At 42.7% G+C, this 26979-nt stretch overlaps 1 protein-coding gene across 2 annotated transcripts in view; it reads left to right on the top strand.

Moving 5' to 3' along the window:
* Nucleotides 1-26979, top strand: part of GDPD4 (glycerophosphodiester phosphodiesterase domain containing 4) — a 102750-nt gene that overhangs the window by 29514 nt on the left and 46257 nt on the right. The window contains exons 3-11 of one of the 2 annotated variants that reach the window (XM_053670782.1): nt 1504-1688; nt 3982-4085; nt 12406-12499; nt 15607-15666; nt 20904-21002; nt 21073-21166; nt 21978-22055; nt 22827-22972; nt 23367-23449. In XM_053670782.1, coding sequence (XP_053526757.1) covers nt 1518-1688; nt 3982-4085; nt 12406-12499; nt 15607-15666; nt 20904-21002; nt 21073-21166; nt 21978-22055; nt 22827-22972; nt 23367-23449 — 929 coding nt within the window. In that variant the 5' untranslated portion in view covers nt 1504-1517. The remainder of the gene's footprint in view (nt 1-1503; nt 1689-3981; nt 4086-12405; nt 12500-15606; nt 15667-20903; nt 21003-21072; nt 21167-21977; nt 22056-22826; nt 22973-23366; nt 23450-26979) is intronic. The other variant, XM_053670784.1, reaches the window with a different exon arrangement.

Below are 26979 nucleotides of genomic sequence, written 5' to 3'. Positions count from 1 at the left end.
TACTTCTGTCCAGCCCCTTCTTGCCTATAAGGTCTCTCTTGAGAAATCAGCTGACAGTGTGATGGGAACTCCTTTGTAGGTGACTATCCCCTTATCTCTTGCTGCTTCTAGGATTCTCTCCTTCATTTTAATATTGGCTAATGTAATTATGATGCGCCTTGGTGTGTTCCTTCTTGGGTCCAACTTCTTTGGGACTCTGAGCTTCCTGGATTTCCTATTGCCTTTGCCAGATTGGGGAAGTTTCCCTTTATTATTTGTTTAAATAAGTTTTCTTGTTGTTCTTCCTCTTCCCCTTCTGTTACCCCTATAATTTGGATGTTGGAGTGTTTAAAGATGTCCTGGAGGTTCCTAAGCCTCCCCTCATTTTTTTGAATTCTTGTTTCTTCTTTCTTTTCTGTCTAGTTATTTTTTTTTCTTTCTTTTGGTCCACTCCCTTGATTTGAGTCCCAGTTTCCTTTCCATCACTATTGGTTTTCTGTGCATTTCCCTTCATTTCACTTAGTTTAGCCTTCATATGTTCTTCTAATTTGTGACTAAAATCAGCCAGTTCTGTGAGCATCCTGATCACCAGTGTTTTGAACTGTGCATCTGATAGGTTGGCTATCTCTTGGTCACTTCGAGGTATTGACTCTGGGGCTTTGAGCTGTTCTTCTTGAGCCATAATGTTTCAGTCTGTTTGCACCCATTACGTATGAGGGGCGGAGCCTATGGTGTTCACCAGGGCGGAGCAACCCAGTTGCTGGGTTGTGATGCTGTATGTGGGGGCCGGGTCAGAGAGGGGCAATGGTGTTTGTTCCACTCTCTCTCGGATTTCAGTCCCCTCTGCTGCTTCCCGCAAGCAAACCTGACCCCCCTGGTGCCGGCTCTGGGGTGTGTGGGCCTGTGCACCCTCCAGGACCCCATGGGTCTCTCCAACAAACTCTCTGTGAGCCTGGGAGCTTCTCCAGGCACCTCGACCCCAAAAGTTTTTCCAGTTGGTGCTTTTAGGCTTTAATTCCTGTTGCTGGGGCCCTAGCCTGCACAGTTTATCTCAGTGCTCCCTCCTTCGCCTAGTTTATCTGAATGTGAATGTGTGACCGCAGTCAGCCCACTGCCTTGTGCCCCCACTGGGTCTTCCTGTTGCCACCCCACACCTGGGATCTGCCAACCGCTGCCTGCACTCCTGGGTCAGTCTGGCCGCTTTTTCCAGCTGGGACCCCGCTCCACCAGCCACTGACTCTGCCCCTCTTACCAGTCTGGCTGAATTGTTCATTGTTGTCAGACTTCCATACAGTTCAATTGTTTGTGTTTTGGTTGTGTTTTTGTTACTAAAACTTTGTTGTCTTTAAACTTGGTTGTGCGAGGAGGCACAGTGTTTTCACCCACACCTCCATCTTGGCTGGAAGTTCCAGTTATAATTTTTTTAACGAATCATTTATTTTTGATGGATTTTTCTCTAGGATGGCGGGGTAGGAAACATTTAAAGCAGCCACTAGATCTTGATTGTTTTATTTGTAATTCCAGCAACAGGGTGAACCATGCAAAACAAGAACAAGAGGAAGACAAGAAGATGGAAAAACTGTAGCTCATGTATAGCAGACCATTGTAACCATGAATGCTATATCACCTACATCACTGGCTTATACAGCTTGGAGTGGGAAATCAAACCAGAGAAGAGAAGTAGACGTGCACTCTGCTGCTGCTCTTTGGTACAGAGAGATGGGGAGGATATGGACCACACTTCCCAACATGTGGGGAGCACAGGCTGATCCCTGCCGCCATGAGGGCTCTGTAGTCTCCAGAACTGGGCGAGGCCGGGCTCTGGTTCTCCCATGACAGGTCTGCCACAATTCTGGAGCCAAGGTTAACATTACTGAAAGATGTGTCTGTTTTCTTCATTTTCTTTCACTTTTATTCTTCACTTGCATCTTCCTTACTCTTTTATATCATTCATTTTTCATTCACTTACTTATGTTTTTATTCACTCAGTGAACTTTAAAGAAAAGAGCTTTATCACTGTGGAATCTTGGGCAAGTTAATTAATATTCTGGTGCTTTAGATTCCTCATTAGAATAATGGAGGTAATAATAATAGGATCCACCAGTAAAGTTTGTTTTGAGGATAGAAGAGGTAATATGAGGAAAACACTTAGAATTGGGCCTGGCACACAATTAGCACTCAATAACTGTTAGCTGTTGTTGCAGTTTTTGGAGTTAGCAAGTTGTGGAAGTGATCTTCCACATACAGAAATAATGGTGCAGGGGTTTCTAAGTGGAGGGAATAACATGGTCAGAAGTCCAGAGGCAGAGAAGCACAGTGGTGTGTTTAGGGAAAAGCAGGTATACAATGTTGAATTTAGTGACATGTAAGTCAGTAAGTGGTTGGAAAGTAATATTTTGATCAAATTATGAGGCATGTTTATGTCACACTAAAGTGTTTAAACTTTATCCTATAAACAATGGGGAGCCTTTAATGTTTGTAAGAGTGACAGTAATGAAAAGCAAAATAAGGAAATGTATTTATTCAATAAAAACAATTTTGTTAAACACTATGTTCAACAGTGACTAAAGCATCTGCCCCCTCCCTGCACTTCACATTCTAGTGGGATGTTAGGTGGTAAACAATAAGTGAAGAATAAATGATTTCAGATAGCAGTACATGCTTTGAGGGCAACAAATAGAAGAAATTTAAACAATGTACTAGAAACTGGGAAGGGAGGGTGGTTAGACGAGACCTCCTAGAAAGAGGGGAATGTGAGCCGTCCCCTCAGTGACGAGGTAGAGCCCGCCATGTGTACGTCTGGGGGCAAAAGTATTCCAGGCAGAAGAACCAGGGAGTACAAAGCTCTTGGTGGAAACAGTTTGGGTTATGTTCTAGAAACTGAGAGAAGTCCAGTGTGGCTGGAGTTCGGAGATGGAGTCAGTGTGTAGATTGGGGTGAGGTCAGGGGTGGGCCAGGCTTAATCACGTAGGACCTTGTAGGCCACGGCGGGCAGGTTGGATGATACTGTAGGACAACGGGAAGCTTGGGAAGGGTTGTGAGCAGGGGAGGGCCATTATCTGATACGTGTTTTTAAAAGTTCACCCAAGTTTTATGTGAAGAATAAGACCTGAGTCAAATCCTGTGCTCTTCATCCTCTGACCCTCAGAAGTGGTAGTTCAGTGAGTGCCTGATTCCTGTAATGTCTCTCCTCTTTCTAATGTAGCCTTTCTGTTTTCTGTTTTATTTCTTCATTCTCATTCTTCACAATAACCCCATGATTGAGGCAGAGTAGGGATTACTGTACTCATTTTTAACAGTAAAAGCAGTGTCCCTAAGAGATGGATTTCTTACTACCATGATAGAGATGTGTTAGGACTATAACTGAGGTAGCAGCCCAAACCTAATGTTTCAGGAAGGGTTTGGCAACCTCTGGCATGGCTGGTGTGTGTTGTCACTTTTAGCATAGGCGGTTGCCTTCAAGGCTCAGTTTGAATATCCATCCTGCTTTTGGGTTCACAGATCTGGTCAGTATCCCTGCTACTTGTCCTTGTGACTGTGAGTCAGTTATATTACCCCATTGAGCTTTAGTGCTTTCTTCTGCAGAATAACATTAACAATACCTAATATGAAATGGCTATACTGAGAAATATATAAAACGAAAGTAGCTTGTCAAGTCCCTAACATTGTAGTAGCACAAAATAGCTACTCAAAAGGGGGGGGGCTTATTCCCTAACCTGCTTATGGCCCTTCCAGGTGTGAATAAATGAGTACATGAACTAATGAACAGTGAGTTAATGAACTACTCAATGAGTGAGTCCCATAATTCCATTTTAGTGTGATAAATGTACAGTAGCTTATACAAAATTCCATAGGGGTAAGAAGAATACAGTGTTCAGTGCAGCCCGGGGAGAGTCACGCATGGCACTGTGACCGCACAGACCTTTGGCAAGTGTACACAGGTACCGCTGAGGTAACGTGAATCAATGGAGTTAAATTTTACTTCCTTTTTTCTCTTCCCAGAGAGAGCGGTTATTTTACCCATTTTTGGTTATTGCATTTTGCATATCTGTGGTTTTGCTGTTGGTGTGGATAGAGACCTCAAATGAATATCATGGCTTTGACTGGTGAGTTTCACTTTTTGTATTTTCATTTGTGAAAGGGGTCTGTGGTCTGATAGCCACCTGGATCCTAGCTCAGGTTGAGAGGATCCAACGGCATAAGAGGGAGGGTGGACAGGTTGGGCTTTCCACACCTGGTGGATGAGAGGCCTGACCTGGGCAGAGCGAGGATGCCCACACCCTCACCTGCGGTACTTCCTGTCCGCTTGTGCTCACTCTCCCACTCAGACCAAGTCTGGTTCAGTGGGACATTCCCCTGTTCTCCCAGTGTTTGCAGTCCTTCTATTCCTCAGTCTTTCTGTCTGGCTTCCTGATGCCTATGCCAGTTGGTCTTCATGATTTCTTTCAGTGAACACTGATGTTTCTGTTACACCTCCAGCCCCTCCAGGCACAGCCAGCATTTGAGTGGAGAAAATCAGAAAACCAAGTTGTATACAATGTCAACTAATTAATATTTAATACTAATTATTGTTAATTAATAATAATAGTGCCTGGCCCTGGCTGGTATAGCTCAGTGGATTCAGCGCGGGCCTGCGAACCAAAGGATTGCAGTTTGATTCCAAGTCAGGGCACATGGCTAGGTTGCAAGTCAGTTCCCAGCAGGGGACGCACGAGAGGCAATCATACATTGATGTTTCTCTCTCTCTCCTTCCCTTCCCCTCTAAAGATAAATAAATAAATAAATCTCTAAAAAAATAATAATAGTGTCTGTCACTTTTCAACTTTTGAAAGCATACACCCACTCTTTGAAACAGGTATACCATTATTTTTCCCTATCTACAGATGTGGGAATTGAGGCACAGAAAGGTCCCAGAGATAGTCAGTGACAGGAGTTCAGTCCAGGCAGTGATTCTCAAATATGAACAAGCACCAGAGTTCCCTGGACAGCTTGTTACAGCAAAAACTGTGGGCCTCCCACCCAGCACCCATGACTTGGCAAGTCTGGGGTGGTACCCAAGAATGTGGGTTTGTAACACATTACTGAATTCATTTATTCTAACAGTTCCGTGATGGAATAATAGGATTTTCTGTATAGACTATCATGTCATGTGCAAATAGTTACAGTTTTACCTCTTTCCAATTTGGATGCCTTATATTTCTCTTTCCTACCTAATTGCTCTGGCTAGGACTTCTAATAGTATGTTAAATAATAGGCAAGAGTGGGCATACATTCTTGTTCATGATCTCATAGGAAAATGTTTTCTGTCTTCATCATTGAATATGCTATTAGTTGAGGGTTTGCCCCCAGTTTGTTGAGATGTAATTGACATATAACATTATATAAATTTAAGGTATACCACATAATGTTTTGATATATGTATATATTACAGAATGGTCATCACAATAAATTTAGTTAACACCTATCACCTCACAAAGCTCCAAATTTTTTCCTTGTAAATGATAACTTTTCAGATCTACTCTTAGCCAACACTCAAATATACTGTATAGTATTAACTATAGTCACCATGTTAAATATTTTACTCCTAGAGCTTATTTATTTTATAACTAGAAGTTGTACCTGTTTTTTTTTTTTATCCTCACCCAAGGAGGTGCTTATTGACTTAGGAAGAGAGAGAGAGAAGGAGAGAGGTAGAGAGAAACATGGATGTGAGAAATACAATTGGTTGCCTCTCACACACACCCTGACCGGTGATCAAACCCACAGCCTAGGTATGTGCCCTGACTAGGGATCACACCCACAACATTTTGGTGCAACAAAATGGTACAACACTCCAACCAACTGAGCCACCCAACCAGGGTTAAATATATGAGGTCTGTCCAGATAATGTCTAGCCATTGCTAATGTAACAAGAATGGTTTGCGTGACATCAATGTAACTTCACAGCCAAGGAGAGTGGACTGGAATGAGCGTGTGTGAACAATGATAACCTTGCCATACTAGTCACTGGGGGTGGTGGACACTGTTGAGTGAGCTTGTGTGCTGTGTGGCAGTCACATTCCAAATGACCGAGCAAGTACATTAATGAACCTGCGTCAAATTTTGCGTTAAATATTCCTTCACAAAAACTAGTCAGATAATTCAGAAGGCTCTTGGGGATGGTGCAATGAGTGCAGCACAAATGAAAGTGTGGCACAAATGCTTCAAAGATGGTCAAGAATCTGTTGAAAGGGATCCAAGTTCTGGAAGACCTGCAACAAGAAGAACACTTGAGAATTTTGAACATGTATAGGTTGAAGTCAACAAAGATCATCAACTGACCATTGAGAACTAGAAGCTGATCTGGGGATTCCAAAAACTACTGTGTCCGAGATTTTGGTGAGGAATCTTGGTGTAAAATGTGTCACAGCAAAATTCATTCTGTGGCTTCCACTATCAGAGGAAAAAGAAAATCGTGCTGCAGTTGTTAATGACTTGATTCAAACCACTACAAATGAACTAGATTTTCTCAAGAAGGCCATAGCCAGGGATGAATGGTGGGTTTATGACTATGATCCAGAAACAAAGGCCCATTCATTCCAATGGAAGTCACCTGGTTTTCCATGCCCAAAGAAGGCATGGAGAAGTTGCAAGAAGATCAAGAGCATGTTAACTGATTTTTGATTGGGAAAATGTTGTCCATCATGAATATGCCCCACCAGGCCAAATAATTAATAAGGAGTACTACCTCAATGTTCTTTGCTGGTTGAGAGCTGCAATATGATGAAAATGGCTGTAGATATGGGCAACTGGGATTGTCACACCAGCTCATGCATCACCTACCTCTAGTGCAGTTTTTTGAGAAACATCAAATTACCGAGGTGACTCGATGCCCCCTATAGCCCAGATTTGGCACTGTGACTTCTGGCTTTTCCCAAAACTAAAATCCCTTTTGAAAGCGAAGAGATTTCAGACCCTCGATGAGACTTAGGAAAATACAATGGGGCAGCTGATGGTAATTCCAAACAAAGGGTTTTGCAGAGTGTTTTGAACAGTGGAAGAGATGCTGGGAAAACTGTGAGAGGTCCCCTGCCTGGTGCCCAGTTTGAAGGGGACCGAGACATCATTGCCCTATCTACTATGTTTCTAGTATCTTGTATATTCTTCAGTAAATGTTTCTATTTGTCTAAGTACATACCTGGATACTTCCCGGACAGTGATACTTTTATATGTGTTTTAGTCACATATAAGGGGATATATATACAAATTTTTCTTCTATTCCTCTACCATTGACAATAAACTGTGTTAGTAGTAGTTAATCTTAAATAGTGTACTTAGACCAGAGATTTAAACATCACCTAGTATTCACATATCAGAGTAGGTGTAACAGCCTTACACAGACTTCCCTGGCAGCTTCCATGATAAAATAAGTTCTAATCCCTATGATAAATTCACTTCTGATTGATCACAGACCAATAACATATTTTTAATTATTTTGAAAAGTTCTCACCCACTATCTTTTCAAATATTGCCTTTACCTTATTTTCTATTGACATTGGTAATAAAGGAATTCTGTACCCTCTTTTGGAGAGAGCGTTGGTGTGGTTGTGGTTGTGAGAGAGAATTGCATGCTGGCAGACAGGAAGGAGGACTGCTGGAGGTGTGTACAGACATCAGGTTGACAAGAGTGGAGTGTGGTAGTGCACTAGCTGGGTCAGCTTAGCTAAACTGAAGCTGCACTTCCCAGGACTCCATTCTCACTATAGGATTGGGTTAGGGTTAGTCACAAGAGAAATTCGCATAAAATTTGGAAGTGGGGAGTGAATCAGAAGCCTTTTTTTTTTTTTTTTCCTTTCTCACTCTGAAGACCAGTGGCGGGCCCAGGCATTGCAGCAGCCCTGGTGCAATGTCAGTACCTGGTATTTCAATTAGTGGGCACCGAATGGCACCTGTGCCTGCATTCTCCCTGCTCCTGCCAGATCTTCAGGTTCTTCATGTCCTAGGCCAGATAAGTTGCAGCTCAGTGATGAGAGGTACCAGGTTCTCCTTCAGGTCACCCTTATCATCAAGTTTGGAGGCAGTGTCTTATGACTTTGTTAAATTAGCATTTGTTAACTGGAGCATAGAGTGCTGGATGGTGATTTCAGGCTACAGTAATGGTGTTTGGGTGGTTAAAGAGCAGATCAGAAGAGAAATTGAAACAGAAGTTTATCGCTGGTAAGTAGTGGAGGAAGTTCACAGTATGCCTTGAGGGGCTGCATAGGGAGGTCAGGGAGAGTGCAGAGAAAGGCAGGACCTGGGGCACATGCCTTTATTATGGTTCATGGCTGTAGTGCTTCTGGGTTCCTGGGTTAGGGCCAAATTGGCCAATTCAAACTAAAAGAGTAGGGTTTTGTTTATCCCCATGTGGGTCTTTCCCAGGGCACATAGGGCATACAGCTCCTGGGAAGTGGGGGAGACTATTGGTCACAAGTCATTTCAGAAGCTTATTTGCTTGTGACTCTTGTATCTGAGGCAAGATAAGGGATCTAGTGTCAGTTTAAGGTCCTTGCTAGCTTCTTGGCCCCCCAAAATGAATGCTCAGACAGCAATACCATGGGAGTTAGCTGAACTCTCCACGTGGCGATAGACAGGCACAGGTTTCATGGTTTGCGTGTGTTCTCATGGGCTCCAGTCGGCCCTCATGCTTCTGGGTGCAGTTCGTCTTCATGGTTTTCCGTACTCTGTAGGTCATGTTCAGTTTTCTTTCCTGACAGCCAGCCTGTCTGATGTCTGGCAACTTTAGGCCAAGTATTGAAAACAGACGTAACAGCCTTACATAGCTTTCTCTGGCAGCTTCCATCTAGCATGAAGTCTGATCCCTCCAATCAATTCATTTCTGAGTGATCCCAAACCAATACACTGTTTTTTGTCATTTTGGAAAAGTTCTCAGGCATTACCTTTTCACAAATTTATTGCTTTTACCCTATTTTCTACTGCCTCTATTTTTGAGATTTCAACTTTATGTCTATTAGACCTTTTCTCTTTACCCCCTAAGTATCTCAGACTTTCTTCTGTATTTTTCATATTTTTTCATGTGTCTCTGTTTCATTCTTGATTTTTTAAACCTTCCGTTTAACAAATCTTTTGGCTTTGTCCTACCTGCTATGAAATCCATTCACTGAGTTCTTAATAGTTGTTGCTACTTGTATTTTCCTTTCTAAGATTCTTTTTTTAAAAAGATTTTACTTACTTATTCATTTATAGAGGGGAAGGAGAGAGGGAGAAAGGCAATGTATGGTTGCCTTTCGTGCATCCCCTGCTGGAAACTGGCCTGCAGGGAAGCAGTCTGCAACCCAGGCATGTGCCCTGACTGGGAATCGAACTGCAATCCTTTGATTCGCAGGCCCGCGCTCTATCCACTGAGCTTCACCAGCCAGGGCTCCTTTCTAAGATTCTTAATTGATCCTGTCTTTAGTGACTCTCTACTGAAATTCTAATTTTGTCCCAATCTAAACATTATTCCAAAAATTTATTGATTGATTTTAGAGAGAGAGAAGAAAGGAGAGAAAGGGAGAGACAGACAGAGGCAGAGACAGACAGACATCGGTTTGTTGTTGTGCTTATTCATTCACTCGTTGGCTGCTTATTGTTTGTGTCCTGACCAGGTATCAAACCCACAGCCTTGGCGTGTCAGGACTATGCTCTAAGCAATGAAGCTACCTAGCCATGGCCAGTCTGAACATTTTAAGGATAGATATTTAGAAGTCTGTGTCTGATACCTCTATTCTCTAGATTTGCTGAAGATCTTTTTATGTTGTCCATTTCTTCTTTTGGCATTCACCAATGTGGTCTGCTCACCTAGCATGTCTGATTGTTTTTGCTCGAGTACCAGACATTGTATATAAGAAGTTATGTAAGTTATGTGAGACCTTGAATTGTATTCTGTCCTCTCAGTTACTCTGACAGGTAACTAGGGGTATTAGCAAATTCTGTTCACCCTAACCCAATGTCACATACCTGGTCTGGAGCTAGGATTCAGTTCCCAGAAGCAGTCCATTTCCAATTTGTGCTTATTCCTAGGTGGTAGCCCTGGAAGATCCCAAATCAAAGTGTATAGTGTTTACCAGGTTATTATTATTCTCCTTTTTATTCCTACTGCTACAAGATGTAGGAAGCCCTCCTCCCTGTCTCAGCCACTTCTTCTGAAGAAAAATCATTCCAAATGTCAAGTTATGTCTTTGGATTTCTTCTCTTATTTGGCTCTTGGTCCCATAGTTCCTCACATAGAACCTTTATTTAGATTTTTTTTAAAAAGGTATTGTTCAGTTTTTATAGTTGTTCTCCTTAGCAAGAGAGAGGTAGAGCAGGTTTTTTACAGTATGACCGTCACTCCTTCGTCCCCCCCCCAGGCATGTTGCAGAGTTAGACTTGTCTCCCCATTGTGTGCTACGTGAAGGTTCCCAATGCCTCACTACAATGTGTCTTTTCTTTCTCAGAATTACTGTCAGCTGACAGTGGGTGCTGATAGAAAGCACTGTGGCACGTAGGCTGTGTGTTTTGAGAAGATGCAAGACAGCCGTGTCTTTCAGCGATGGGAAGGAGGGAAGCGGTCCTGGAAGGTTTCTTTATGTGTTAGTGCAGTGAGTGTGGATTTAGATGAGGGGGTTGCCCCAAGAATAGGGTCTCAGTTGAGTGAGAACACCTTCATCCAGTAGGGGAGTGTGATTATGCTGCCGGAGGAATGTAAAGTCGTGGCCAAGAGCAGGGAGAAAACTGCTTGGAGATGGATATGTGGAGTGAGCTTGTCGTACAGCTGTCGGCAGCTGTGTGTCCCCAGTTTGAAAATGGGACAGCTGAGAAAGACGTCTTCAATCCCACTCATGTATCTCATTTGCTTAAATGACTTTTCATTCTTCTCACTTCCCTTTGTTGCCCTACCACTGCCATCAGAAAATGAGTGCAGAGGAAGTGGAAAATGGAGAGAGAAAAAAATCACTGTTCTTCCTTTGCTTGTATTTTCACATCAGGTGGGTGAGCAAGCGCTTCACCTGAGTTTGGTGAGTGCATTTTGAGCTGAACTAAACTAATAATAATATTTCCATGTGAGTGAATATATAAAAGAAGACCTTTTATATAGAAAGGAAGTGAAAAAATCTAATGTGGCCAGAGAAATGATTAGAAATGGTAGAGGAACTATTAAATGGTAGACCTTACCTTCCTTAGTGACTCAGAAAGCAAAGTCATTACCACTACTTGCTTAAGCTGTTTATTTTTTTGGCTATTGAACTTCCTTTTTCTATCCCCTTGTTTCGTAGCCCATTTTATGGTTCACTCAATATTGTTGTTATAGGCACCCACAGCTTTACATTAGCAATACCTTTGGCTGTATCTAGACTGCTATTAAAGTTCATTTTTCATTTTCTTTTTCAAGATATCTATTTTATTGTTTTGATACTCACCACGATTGCATTAAAATATCCTATTTCTATTATTTGGATGTGAGCCTTTTTTTGATTTCTCTGAATATCTTAAACATTTTTATTTTGTGGTTCTATTCTGATAGTTCTATTAATAATATTGAGTTGGGTGCAATCGATTCTATTTATCGACTTATTTGGTTCACTTGTTGGCACTGCATTTTCTGACTCCCGGGTTGGAGACTCACGTTCCACAGAGGTCTCTCGTCAGCGTACTGATCCGGGATGCTCTCGCCGGGGTGGCTGCTGGTCTGTCTGTTCTTGGTGTGTCTTATACCCCTGACCAAAGAGAATTTATTTTCTTATTTTTAATGTAGTTATATGTTCACTAACTTATATGTTATATCTTTAAAATCTAATTTCTCTGGATATTATATGGAAAGGAGGAAATTTCTGTTCTCTTGAAATGAAGAGTCTAAACTTTTTGACACATATCTAGACCAAGTATAACGTTGCTTCTCTTAGTAGATCATTATTAGTTTTCTCCCATAAGCTACTTTTGGAAAAGGACAGATCAGGACCATTTTTAATGGTCCAAATCTCATACAGAAGAGAGTAATTAATGTGTTGGCCATGGTGGCGTTTATGTGGGAAAACATACAGGTATATAAACGAAGAACTGCCAAGCTGGAGAGCACTAGCTTATTAAGGTGGTGAACTTTTGGATGACTTTACTTTTTTGGCATTTCAGAATTTCTCTATCATCATATTAATTTCTAAAGAGGACATAATTTTTGAATATGTATTCTCAATAACATTTAAAAAATCATACCACTTAATCAGACTCTTATTAAAGTACCCAGTTGCTTACAGAACAAAGTTAAAATTCCTCACTAATTATCCCCAAAGCTATTCACAGATGTGTTCCCAAAATACTACTCTTATTATGTCCCTTTTCTTATGCCATGTCTAGTCCAGCCTTGTCCACCATCCTTGACATGGATGTACTACTTTCTGCTGTTTTAAGGACTGAAACGTGTTTTTGCAGGGTTGTTTATCTAATTACAAGATACTGGTTCTTTTGGTCCCTTCTTTTGCTGAGTTTATTTGGAATCCTGGCTGCCTACACTGCATTGCTATTGGTAAGTGATGTTCCCTGTTTCTCCCACTCCCTTCCTGAGTAGCCTCACAAGGTGCTCCGGCCTATGGGATGGTGCTCAGTTGGGGCCGGGAACCCTCAGAACCTAAGATCACCTTTGTGTAAGTGGAGTTGGGTTTGTACCAAATGCTTGAATTTTAGGCACAAGGGATCGATGGAGAAAAACAGACTTGCATTATCAGAGGATGCGTCTTGTCACTTTGACCCTTTGAAAAGTTGGCAGAACATCTTTTTTCTATTCCCCTGTTTCATAGCTTATTTTCTGGTTCACTCAATATTGTTATTTTAGGCACCCACAGCTTTACATCAGCCGTACCTTTACACACTGAACTAGCTCATTTCATTTCCTATCTTCTGAGAATCAGTCTTTCTGGGCCTTACAAATTAGCTTATTTTTTAAACCTGTTATAATGTGCAGCTGCTAGTCTGCTAGTCCAGGTGCACATTAGATTTTAGCAAAAGCCTTCTGGCAACAGTGACCCTGCTTCTGTTGTCACATAGTGGTGTCACACAGGGGTAGAAATTCAAACCAAGCTAGAGAAAGGCCTGTGGAGTGGAAAGCTTCCGGGAGGACAACTGTAACCCATCCGAGAAAGTGGGTTCACATCCCGCCAGGCACCTGAAAAGCTATGATGCTTTTCAGAGGTACCCAGAGGCAGTGTCTTTTGAAGATAGAGAGGATTTATTGTGAGGTAGGTACACAGGGAGATTGAAGGCAAGACTCAAATCATTTTCCTGGAAGAAAGGCCTGAGACAAGTTTTGAGGGTTAAGAGTATGAGGAGGCGATACATTTTTATAAGTTTATGCCTGAAATGTTTGGTTGGATAATTTGAAGATTTAGGCATATAGGGCAGAGGATATGAGACAGACGAAGGAGGGCACAGAGGATCTCAAATCTTGACAGTTTGGCGGGACAAAAGTTTCAAGCGTTCTCTGCACAGACTCAGGTGGGCTCAACTTGTCTCAGCCAGTGTACACCAGTTTCAACTGGTCTCTGCTGAGGGACTGGAACAAAGCTTCCTGGGTATTTTTTTCCTGTAAAATAGTTTTAAAAATTTGGCTCTGTCCAATTTTTTAGTGTCTGATTTCAGTCCAGCCTAATTGGTTTTCGTAAGGCACAAAAAACTTCGTTAATGTGTGGTTTCACTCTCCCCTCTCCTTTGACGTTTCCTCAGTCTTGAGAGACAGTGCGGCACAGGTATGGTGTCATCTCTGTAAGATGACTCAAGGTCGCATTAACCACCGCTCTGATCTAAGGGTAGTTAGCTTTAAGCTGATCAATAGGATTGGTGGGTTATTTCATAACTTTTAGGAAATTGGAGTTTTTCAGTGCCCATTTATACATAGGGCATATATATCTTTCTCTGATTGCACGATTTCTTGTCCCTACTGACTTACTATCTGATAGAAGAGAAGTCAACCCCAAAATCAATTGGCATTTGCATTTGTTTTTTTTGTCTCAATAAAATTTATTAATCATGATGGGAGTGATAAATACTGAGTATACAGAGGTCAACAAAACACAACCAGTTTCTGTTTTCATTCAGGGCACTTCAAAGATATTGGTATGAAATGGAAAATTACTAGAGTCCCTTAATTCAATAGGTTTAGAATCTAGTATGGTCACTAAATCATAGACAGAAGTAACTCACACAGGCAGAGCATTATGATCGTCATTAGAGAGACCTAAATTAAGTTCTGCATGGATTCTGGAAAGGAAGAGATGACTTCTGCCAAGAGGATTAAGTAAGGCTTCTTGGAAGAGTCAGCACTGGAGTGGGATCATGAAGGGCTGTTGGACTTAGACGTGCGTGTGTGCGGATGGAGAGCAGCATTCCAGGAGAGAGACAGCATGACCAGCATGCAGGCGAGACAGAACAATACGGGTGTGACAGTGTAGGAGGGAAAGGCCAGTCTGTTGGGGTGAAGGGCTTGATGAAGACAGTGGGGAATGAGGCTGAAAACATAGGCCTGTGACGGCTTTCGGAAGCCTGGAAAGTAAGTCTAAAACTTCGGGCATCAATCAGATTTCCATTTTAGGAAAATTGTCCTAGCAGTTGTGCTGTGGAGGGTGACTATAGGCAGAGAGACAAGTTAGACACTTTTCTTTATAATGGGGAAAATGCAGATGAATGAAGTGGTGTGGGCCGGGCTCCGGCCACTGAATGGGTTGCTTTCACAGGCAGTAAATGAACTGCCGTAGTTGGCTTTTGTGGGGGAATGAGTTCTACTGTCTAATAGCCAGTATATTTTAACAAGCCCTACTCCACTCTGCCTTTTTTGCATGCATACAATGGCAACAACAGGGACAAGAGGGAGAGCTGAGTTCTATTTCCAGCTCTGTCTTTGGGTTACTTTTAACTTGGTCGAGTCATATTACTCTTCTCAGACTCAGTTTCTTTTGTTTGAAATGAGAATGATCGTATTTAATAAATTGGTATTTTATAGGACTGGGTAAAGAAGAAGTAAAATCATATACATAAAATTATTTTGGTAAAAAAATCAGTGATCTACATGCCCAACTCTTAGTAATGTCCTAATCATCTGAGGACTCCACTTTTCAGTTTCCGTTTCTATATGGACTTGGTGCCTGGCTAAGTTTACACTGAAATCTAACTAAGACTTATTGCCTAAATACCAGTGTGAACAGCCATGGTTAGCGGTTGTGACAGTGACACTGGTTCCTCAAGGAAGAGCTTTTAAATAACCCTTGGACATGCTGGCCCCTGTCCTGTGTTCTCTCACAAGTGGGTCTAAGTAATAATTCCAAGACTAAGGTCCATCACAGAAAAGAAGTGGAGGAACTTAGGAAGGATGTCAGGGTGTGGAGAGCATAATAGTTAGTTCTTCCTGGGGATGCTGGTAATAGTTACCATAGGAGGGGACATTTGAACCTGCTTTGAAAGGTCAGTGTCCTGGGGAGGGAGAGCTTTTGAGGCAGTGGAACAGCGTGGCAAACTCCCAGAGGCTGAAAAGTGCAGGCATGGCAAGAAGGGATGGAAGGGAAAGGCATTTGAATCCAGAACAGGGCTGTGGGCCACAACTTGGCGATTTCACAGTAACCTCCATTTTCTTCTTTGCTTTTTCAGGTACTTGGATTTTTGTTGATTTGGGAAGGCTATGAACTCTACCTGCACTGGAGTCATAAGGTGAGACATTTGAATCTTCAAGGGGACCTCAGACCAGGACCGAACGTGCCTTTCTGGCATTCACTGTTAGTGCAGACTTGTGCTTTCTTCATTGTTCCTGTTAGAAGGAACAGATCTACTTACTGTGTTTCAACTGAAACCATTAAATTTCTAACAGATAGAACCGATTTTCTGAAGGATCTGAGCACAAACTTTATTTTCCTCACCACTTCTCATTAACCTACTCTGTGACTCTGTTCTTCCTGTCCTGTTCAGATCTGAAGTGAGCGCCGTTCCTTTTCCAGTCCTGATAGTCACAAGGACATTCTCATTTCAGTCATTAAAAGTTCTTTTTGTTGTGGTAACCCAAACTCCCACTGGTGACTTTCCCCATCCCCCACTGGTGGAGAGAACACAGTGGTCCCATGACCTCTGTCACCACAGGAGAGTGCAGGGGAACAGGAGATGGGATCGGAGAACACAGTCCCACTGGGAAGGGCCAGGGGGTGCCTGGGGTTGACCCATCGGGACCAGGTACACACACTCTTGTTGGCCCTCTGCCCCATGGGCTTTTCCCAAGTGTGTTCTCAGAGCCCCTCCTGCTGAGCGCCTGCTGAGAGTTGACCACAGCTCTCTTGGTGGGGCCAATGCCTGTCTTCCTATACCCTCCAAATGTGTCTTGTGGGGTCCCTTCACTTGGAGCTTTGTAAGATGCCACGAGCATGACTTCTCTCACAGGACCAGGGTTTGGTCCCCAGGAAGCAGGCCTCAGCGCGCCACCATCTGCAAACACGCAGGTCATTCCAGCATGGCCTCCCCCCTCGTTTTGTTCTGCCACGTGCTTGCGCGGCTCCACCACAGCCCCCTGGCTTTTGTGCAGACCACTTCAGGCATGGGTTTGACACATTCCTTATGTTTCCTGAAACCTGGGAACATGTCAGGCTCTGAAGGGCCCCCTTAAAGTTCCTCGTACTCGAGACATATGAACTGGAATATAAATGTGAGAGTTGTTAATTGCAGGAGGCTGGAGAAAAAACAGAATTATTAGAACAGATGGGAATTGAAGTCATAAGGTCTCATAGGGGGAGAATGCGGATTGAGAGGCAAAGAAAACAGGTCTCATTGAGATCACTGCCTTTTTTTGAGTTGGGACACTGTGATCAGTTAGTGACTACAAAGGATGCCTCTGGGGTGAACTGTCTGATTGCTATGTCCCAGGCCCGTGCCTGTTGCAGAACTCACGCTCGCCTTGCCTCTGCATCTGCATGGTCTCTGCCACAGCAGGACCCTGTCATCTCCCTGAAGTCAGGAAGCCGGTTTCAATGGCAGCATCTCTGAGCTTTCCTCAGGCAGAGGGGACAGTCCCTGCAGCGTCCGTCATGGATGCTGACGCTTTCCTTACCATGTAGTTCTCAGTGTCCTCTGAGACTTCTCCACAGAACATGACAGGGAGAGGGTAGGCTTGTCATGGGTGAGAGCATTCCAGCACACTTTTGTCATTACATCTTTGGGTACTTCCTTCTGTATTACACCAAGGTTTCTGATAACCAAAGAAGCAATTAGAACCACTTTGAGATGCATGATACCAGGATTCTGGTAATCTATTCAGAAGCTCGGTCTAGTAGGTATACTCATATGCAATAAATTTTCAAACCAGTGGAGGATAGGCTTATCAGATTCGAGAGGAGAGACTGCTTCTGCTGGCATCCTGTTGGCTTTGAGTTTTAGTTTTAGTGTACTGGAAATAAACCTAGGAGAAATGGGTTAGCACCGGACCTGTGCCCCACTCCTCTTCTACTTAGGGCTGCTCAGAGAGGAATGCATTCAATCAAAACTCCTCCTAACATGCTTGTAACCCAACTTCCTGGGAAACTCATACAAAGATGTTTATTAGCCAAAAATAATGAGGGTCCTTATCCATGAAAATATCTAGCAGAATATAACCTCGTATATTTGAGTTGCTGATTGTGAAAAAACCTGGAATTTATAGATCTGTAGGGTGGGAGGCATGGCTGGCTGGAGCTGTATAATTAATGGACATCAGATAAGCATGTTCCATAACCACAGAGGCTCCTTCTCTGAAGCGGCGTTTCCACATACTTTGCTAAAACACATCAAACATTTTTAGTCTAAGACTAGTATGTACCCTAGTACAGAGGAGAAAAGGACTTTTAATGAGTCTGTGAATTCTATAGGATCCAGTTTCTCCAAAGGAAAATGTTTTCTGTACCTAATTGTTTGTATTGTTGAAATCACTAGTTAAGGTTGGTATTGGGTGATGTTGCAGAATCATGAGACTCATGTAAATCTGACTTGACAGTTAAACGTTTGTGCTGTGGTGCTTTTAGTTTGCTAATAGGTTGCTTAAGATTTTTGCATCTATGTACGTAAGAGAGATAGGCCTATACATTCATGTGTCTCTAACAACAGAAATGCATCCTGAGAAATGCATTCTTTGGTGATTTTGTGATTGTACAATGTCATAGAGTATACTTAATAAGTCCTAAGTGTTGCTTCTAAGCTACAAACCTGCACAGCATGTTACTATACTAAATGTTGTAGGCAGTTCTGACAGAATGGTTAGTATTTGTGTATCTAAACATAACTAAACATAGAGAGTCCAGCCAAGATGGAGGCATAGGTAGAAACCCTTCGCTTCTTCACACAACCAAAAGAAGGACAACAACCAATCTAAAATCAATAAACAACCAGAAGTGCAAGAAAATCAAACTGCATGGAACTCCAACAACCAAGGAATTAAAGAAACAGTCAACCAGACCAACCAGACCAGTAAGATGGGCCAATGGAGTGAACCTGAGGCCAGGCAGTGAGCATGCAGGTGGGGCTGACTGAATGGGAAACTGAGACTTGGAGCTGCCTGTGGACTACGGCAGAGGTTGCCACAGTGGGAGAATCTGCCGGTCTCACACAGGGGTTTGTAGGAAAGTGGGGCTAGAGCTGAGCAGGTGAGCTACATTGTTTCCTCTGTGGCCCCTTCTCCTCAGATAGTGCTCCAGCACAGGAAGGAGGATTGCCCTGCCCTGCTGAATACCTAAGGTCCCACCCCCTTACAACTTAATAGGTGTGCCAAGACAAAGAAATATGACCCAAATGAAAGAACGTAACAAAACTCCAGAAAGAGAGCTAAGCAATGAGGAGATAGCCAACTCTTCTGATGGAGAGTTCAAAGCCTTGGTACTCAAAAGGCTCACAGAACTAATTGAACTTGGCTGCAAAAATGAAAGTACAAATGGAAGATACCCAAAGTGAAATAAAGCAAAATATTCAGGGAACCAACAGTGACAGGAAGAAAACCAGGACTCAAATAAATAATTTGTAACAAAAGGAACAAATAAACATCCAACTGAAACATAATGAAAAAACAAGAATTCAAAAAAAAAATGAAGAGAGGCTTAGGAACCTCTGCGACAACTTGAAATGTTCCAATATTCAAATTATAAGGGTGCCAGAAGGAGAACAAGAGCAAGAAATTGAAAACTTATTTGAACAAATAACGAAGGAAAACTTCCTCAATCTGGCAAAAAAAATAGACTTCCAGGAAGTCCAGGAAGCTCAGACGGTCCCAAAGAACTTGGACCCAAGAAGGAACACACCAAGGCACATCATAATTACATTAGCCAAGATTCAAATGAAGGAGAGAATCCTAGAAGTAGCAAGAGATAAGGGGACAGTCACCTACAAAGGAGTTCCCATCAGACTGTCAGCTGATTTCTCAAAAGAGACCTTGCAGGCAAAAGGGGCTGGAAAGAAGTATTCCAAGTCATGAAATCCAAAGACCTACATCCAAGATTGCTCTATCCAGCAAAGCTTTCATTTAGAATGGAAGGGCAGTTAAAGTGCTTCCCAGATAAGGTCAAGTTCAAGGAGTTCATCATCTCCAAGTCCTTATTATATGAGATGTTAAAGGGACTTATCTAAGAAAAAGAAGATAAAAAACATGAACAGTAAAAAGACAGCAAACTCACAGTTATTAACAACCACACCTAAAACAAAAGCAAACTAAGCAAACAACTAGAACAGGAACAGAACCACAGAAATGGAGATCACATGGAGGGTTAGCAACAGGGGAGTGGGAGGAGGAGAGAGGGGGAGAATGTACAGAAAATAAGTAGCATAGAAGGTAGGTAGAAAATAGACAGGGAAGGCAAGAGTAGTGTGGGAAATGTAGAAAATAAAGTACATATGACACAGACATGAACTAAAGTGGGGGAATGTGGGTGGGAGAGGGTGTGCAGGGTGGAGGGGAATGAAGGGGGGAAATGGGACAACTGTAATAGCATAATCAATAAAATATATGTAAAAAATAAAAGCATAAGCAAAAAAAAAGATTAGAAATATTTCTTTCCCAAATACAGAGGGAAGCAAAAGTAGGTTTACAGTTGTTTATAAAGAAAAAACATGCGGGTTAGGATTATATAATAGCTTTATTAACCCTGTGTTTCACATACTGTAACTGTAGACCTACTTTTTTCACCCTTGTTATTTGGTAAAATTAACCATTCATGCCAGCAAGGCTTTGAGTTATTTTGTGTGAAGGTTTAATTATGGTTCCAGTTACTTAAATAGATACCCAGATTACAGAAAGGAAGAACTAAGCACTCTCTGGAAATCAGGACATAAAATAGAAAGACTGTACATTTCAAGGAAAAGTTAAAGTTATGTCTACTTGGGCTCAGCGTCCTTTATAAAGTATGCAGTGCTCTGGCATGAAGCAGATTCTTTTCATCTGTTAAAAAATATTTACTGAATGCTTACTATGTGTCAGACATTCTGCAAGGCAGTGAAGGTGTAATCATAAATATTTTACTTGATGTCATGAAGCTTACAGTCTGTTGGGAGAACATACATTGCAAAGGTAATTACAAAATATTATATACCTACGATGGTATGGAGTGGAATAAAAGAAGTAGTGAATATTTGTAATGCTCATTGTTGAAACCTAGTGAGAGATTCCAGAAAACGCTGAGGGCTGAGCAGAGGCTGGAGGTGATAATTAGTAAAGGCATCAAACCACGTAGTTGTATGATTCTCTCCCCAGCCATGCTATACAACAAATACTTGGGAGCAAAGAAGGTAAATGATTGGATTTATCCAACATTGGGGATTGCAGGATGGTCAGAGTAAAGGATGAGGCAATGAGGTCCCTGACATGGTGGGGACACATACAGTTCCCAAGGACGGTTCTGATCATCAAAGCCTAGTGCCTGCAGTCAGCAGATACTGTTTTGTTTCCCCAGATCCTGACTATGCTAGTGATTGGGATATGCACGTTTTTTATGACGCTTTTATTCAAGTTCTGGAATGACCGGTGGCTGACACTGGGGCTCTCACTGAAGGTACGCATCGTCCTGCAGGGCTAGCACTGTTTGTCCAGTGCCATCAGCCTGACTTTTGGCTTTTTCCCAGATCTTTGCTCCCTACATACACCTGAGCAGCATAACCGTGATGGTTCTCCTTTCCTGGCCTGTGGCCTTCTACTTGGTCCATTGGGAACTAGAAGGTATGTCATGTGGGTGGAGCCTCATCCTTTCAGCTCTGGCTTTAGCTTGCATACTCCACCCAGCAAAACAGGAGCTTGGTAAATAGCCACTACTCTGCCCCTTTGAAATTCGTTTAGCTTATTACTCAGGCACGTTCCTGTGGTCAAACTCACAAGCCCACATGGCCTGTCATCACATTTTCCTGACCAAACAGGCCAGCTTCTTAAGAGGGATTCTCCTAGGAAAGTAAGAATGATCTTCATGTTGTTAACACAATGAGTGTCTGAAATGGAATGGGGTTAGGGGGAGGGTGGAGGCCACTTTAATTTTATATGACACAGTGATGGTACTAGTCACTCTGTTCTCTTAGATTGTGTTCAGGCGTTACTAGTTTCAACTAGTGTGCTTATACTAGGTCAGAGATCCCTGGGTACACTGTAGTAACACAAAACAGGCCACTGTGAGTCGCTGTCACACCTGGGGACTTAGATAGAAGGAGAGATGTCTAATGTCATTCTTTGCCCTAATGTCATGAAAACAAAAGAGAATCAGAAATTGTTTTGAGAATGGCATTATCCCTCAGCACCCTTAATAAGAAACCAGCAGGCTCTTTTTTCCTATGTCTCTTTTCACTCTTCGTTAATCAAGGAGTGTTTGCTTCCTGACTGTACAAGGCTTGAGACAAGAGCATGACTAGATTGGTAGGGTTGCCTCTGTGTGTGTGTGTGTGTGTGTGTGTGTGTGTGTGTGTAGGGTGAATTATTGGAAATCTTTGGGGGCAAGAGCTTTAAGGGGCCAATAATGAACTCTTTCTCATTTCTGAGATTTTAGCTAGATTCAGAAGAAAGAAGATTACACATCAAAGGAGAGAAAGAGTCCAGAGATGTACTAGACTCACAAAGCTGAGAGGTTAGAGCTGCAGATGCAGATCTGAAATAGAGGTGGTAACTTAAAAGTGGACAAATGGGTAAAACCCTCAGAGGTCCCCTTAGAAGTGCTGGGGAATGGCCAGTGATGACGGGCATTGTGGATGAGCAGTGTGTGTGTGAGAGACGGAGAGGAGACAGAAGCAAGTGCGGCATTAGTGTTTATTGACTACCAGTATGAGTCAACACAGGCATATTGATTGACTCTATGAGGCAGACGGCGGCAGCAAGATAGCCCCAGTTTTCAGAATGAAGAAAAGGGAGAGCCAGAGAGGCTAAGTCACACAGTTTGACATTGGTAGTGTCTGGCTTTGAACTCAGATTGCTCTCAGCAGGGCCCCTTCCTCTGTCCTGCACTGCAGTATATTTGGGCATTTTAGGTGGATCTTTACAGGCCTCAGGGCTTTCTCAGCCCCGGCCATTCTGCCCCTCTACTCCTGAGAAGGAATTCCTTAACATGCCCTCCCCCCCTCCCCTCCCTCACCCTGCGCAGTTCATTCCCTATAAATTTTCATTCAAATGATATTGCCTTCCTAATAATGCTTACGTTTGGGTGGTCCTGTTCTTTCAAATCATTGAAACTAAATGGGGATATGACAGAACTAGAGAGTGCATCAGGCAATCCACAGGGTCCATGGAACCCACACACTGGGTGTTTACTGACTGCTGCTCTGGGAGAGTTAGTTGCTTTGAATGGGTCTCCATCCCTCTTTATCTTTTTCTTCTTACTCTGCCCTCCTTCCAACTTTTTCAGCTGTACAAGTGGCTATTGGATTGCCATTTTTTCTTATCCTTTTCTGTCTCTTTGTGGTGCCATTGGGGATTTATTCTCCCTGCCTTCAGGAGAAGGATGAATTGGGACCCAAGCCGGGCCTCATTGGACATAGAGGTGCACCCATGGTAGGTGTGAGCCCGATGGACGTGGGTGAGTACCTGTGTGCGTGGGCTTTATGGACAAGGGGAGGGGGCCTCAGAATCTCAGGAATCTCTGGAGAAGAAAAAAGGTTGGCTTCAGATTACAAGATAAAGTGTTAATTGTAGAGGTTGCACTTGAACCCAGGTCACATTTCTCATTACTGTGCCCAGTGGCATTGCCTCAGAAGCTCAGATGAGCAGAGTCCCTGATTCGCATTGGGTGGAGGAGAATAGAGGCAGGCTCTTTGAAAAAAGTCTCAGAAGGAGCCAAGCGCTGCTCCCTGAAGCCCTTTTGTCACTGGGCTTCCTCCCTGCTATTAAAGGGATGCTGGGAAGAGGAACTCTGAGGTAGATGGTCTGCTGTCCTTTTCTTCCACAGTTGGGGCCTGAGAATACTATGATGTCCTTTGAGAAAGCTGTTGAAAATGGGGCCTTTGCGCTGGAGTCTGACGTATACTTGAGGTAGGAAAGCAGGGTTGGTGGGGAGGCGAGAAGGCTGATGAGATGGAAGGTGACCAGCCTGGCTGAGCTGTAGAGAGGACAAGCCCCAGGGGTACCTCCTGTGCTCATGTGTCATAGATGCACAGAGCACACTCACATGGACCACTGCTCCCTTCCAAGTCAGCCTCTGAGTATAAGCTCATAAATCATCACGCTCTATATAGACTCCACACATAATTCATATTTGTCCTCCACACATAATTCGTATTTGTCCCCTTGCAAATCATGCTTAAGCTTAAACCCCATGCACTTACCTAGCAACGTGCTTGCCTAACGGTCCCTGGACACCCACTGTATCCCAGGCCTTCTTCTGAGTGCTGTTGGGAGGCAAATGAGTACAATGAACTCCTGCCCAGGAGATGTTCCCAGCCAGTGAAGGAGACATGGCATGTTTACCACAGTATGAGACCATCTGTGGGGTGTGCCTTTCAGAGAAGATTTAGTCAAATGCAATGGAACCTCAGTGGAGCAAAAGGCTACTTCCTATTGTGTGGAAAAGACCTGTGTACTCTGAATTGTGTTTGGGTTGGGTCTTAAAGCAAAAAATATTATTTTAGCATGTGTGTACGTGGAAAGATGCTATTCCAGGCAGAGGCAGCAGCTTATTCAAGGGCATATAAATCAGAAACAACAATGTTGTAGATCAGTGCACTGACATGCACAGACGCCAAATTGGCGTGCTGTGGGGACAGGAGAGGGCCACGTGAGGAAGGGGATTGGCTGCAGGGCTCACTGAGCCTGGACCAAGGAGATGCTTCCATGTGTAGAGGGCAGCCATGGTATGTCCTAACAGATTACCTCCTTGTTTTCGACAGACTCATCGGGCAGTCTGTGAGGGAGACTTCTCAGGGAGATGGGTAGTGGGCTGTAGCAGTGTCCAAGGGAGGACAAAGGATCAGAGCAGGGGTGTGGACAAAAGACCTGCTAGCTGTAAAAATCTATGTCCCTGAGCACCTGGCAGGAGAAAGGCCTCATCTCTAGCAGGAATAAAGTAGTGAATGTGGTGAGTGCAAACTCCCTTCACAGCCTTTCTGTGAGGCAAACCGAAGAGAAATGGACGTTTAATTCAAAGATGAGGAAACGTGGTTTGAAATGTGTTGGTCAGGGCGTTGGGCTGGAATGTACACCACACAGCCAGGGTCGGAACTAGGTTTTCTGATCCTAGACTGGGTTCTTGATATTACCCAACAATGACAAGCGTTTGATGCAGACTGCTGAATCAAGGTTTTGACACCGGATGTTTCTCTCAGAGCCTCTGGGTTCAAATATGGAAGTACTCGGTGGTCATGACACAATGTGGTAAAGGTGTAGAGCCAGTGAGCTCCTGGGTCACAGTCTGTCTTTTCTTGTGTGTGTGACTTAGACTGTGAAGCGGATGATCCTTCCAGCATCTCAGTTTCTCTTCGTGATGACGTCTTCATCTCCAGTGTTCATCTCCACATTCGCCACCATGTACACTGATGGTCACACCCTAAGCTTCGTCAATGCCAAATATTGCATATCAGTTAGTACATGAGTATCACACCAGTAACTTGAATAGGAAAAATGTAGTATCAACAATTACTAAGTGGCAAATATGTTGAACTACTTATGGACATTAAAGAATACCCCATGAGTATAAAACTAGCAAGTGCAGCTACTGTAACTTATGTTCCAGAGGAAGTGGAGTAAGCACATTCCACCCTATGGTTTCCAAGAATTATACATTAATTAATTAACTAATTAATTAATTAAAAATTGGGCAAAAATTCACAGAGCAACTGAGAGAAGATTCTGAAAGGTAGAGAAATAAAGGTGACTGGCTAGGGTTCACAAGACTCACAGAACTACCAAGTAGGTAGTGAGTTTCCTGTTTTTGTTATTGTTTTATATATTTCTTTTATATATTCTGACATGTACTCTGGAGAGACCTAAAACCCAGAAACACCTACAGCTGCAGATGAAAAAAGTAATACCCCCTCAAAAGGCTACTCTTTTTAGCAATAGACTGAAAGAAGTGTACCCAGCAGGATATAAACATGGTGACTATACCAGCCCTACTCAGGTGAACATCACAAAACCAGCGCTCACTTCCCACCCTCTCACTGCCTGGAACTCTGGCTCCAGAGGCTGTGGGTGGATCCCTGTCTTTCATTCCCGTCCTGTGTAAGAGGGGTGCCCCTTTCCTCCCTTCCCCAGCTAGAGAATGAGGAGAGAATTATTGAAAGAAATTATCTAGTGATCTCTTCATTGCCATGAAAATACACTTAACATGATATTTATCAACTTAACCATTTTTAGTTATACAATTCAATGGCATTGAGTACATTTGCCTTGTTTTATTACCATCACCACCATCCATCTCTAGAACTTTTAATTTTCCTAAACTGAAACTCTACACATGAAATAATAACTTCTTGGTCTCTCCTCCCTCAAGCCCTGGCAACTGCTGTTCTGTTTTCTGCCTGTATGAATTTGACTACACTAGTTATCTAATAAACTGGAAACATACTCTATGTTTATCAGGTGGCTCATTTTACTTAGTGTCAGGTTCATCTCTATTTAATATGTCTCAAAATTTCCTTCCTTTTTTATTGTGTTAAAAACACATATATGTTCTGACCCACATGGCTAGATGGTTGGGCATCATCCCACAAAGTGAAAGGTCACCAGTTCCCTTCCTAGTTAGGACACATGCCTGGGTTGTGGGTTTGGCCCCCGGTCAGGGCATGTACAAGAGGCAATGGATAAATGTTTCTCACACTGATGTTTCTCTTCCTCTCTTTCTCCCTCCCTTTCCCTCTCTCTAAAAATAAATAAGTAAAATCTTTTAAAAATCACATAACATAAAATGCACTACCTTAATTTTAAGTGTACAGCTCAGTAGTGTTAAGTCTACTCACATCGTTGTGAAACATCTTCAAAACTTTCTGCATCTTGAAAACCAGAAACCCTATACCCACTAAACAACTTTCCTTTTCCTCGGCCCTTGGTCCCAGGTAAACACCATCCTACTGTCTGTTTTTGTGAATTTGTCTATTTTAGATACCCTACTAATGGAATCATACAGTGCTTATCTTTCTGTGACTGTCTTAGTTCAGTTAGAATAATGTCCTCAAGTATTACCCATGTGCAACATGTGACAAGATTTCCTTCCTTTTTCAGGCTGAATAATATCTGTGTGTATACACCATGTTTTGCTTGTCCACTCATCCACCAAAATGCCAGTGGGCATTTTTATTGTTTTTACCCCTTGACTACTTTGAGTAATGCTACTATGAACATTATAAGTTTTTTTTTTTCAACATCTTGCTTTCAATTCTTTTGGATATATACCAGGAAGTGGAGTTGTTGGATCTTGTGGAGATTCTATGTTTAATTTCTGAGAAATTGCTATGCTAGAGTATGGGATTTTTGAAACCTATATATAAAATTTTAGGTAGACCTTTGTATAACCCATTCAGAAAACAACACAGAGGCAACACAGCAGAAGAGCTGATAATTGAACATTT

Source organism: Artibeus jamaicensis, unplaced genomic scaffold (assembly GCF_021234435.1).
Source record: "Artibeus jamaicensis isolate MK-2021 breed Jamaican fruit bat unplaced genomic scaffold, CSHL_Jam_final contig_64, whole genome shotgun sequence".
NCBI lineage: Eukaryota > Metazoa > Chordata > Mammalia > Chiroptera > Phyllostomidae > Artibeus > Artibeus jamaicensis.
The sequence above is the reverse complement of the archived record's forward strand: the minus strand, read 5'-3'. Positions and strand labels throughout refer to the sequence as shown.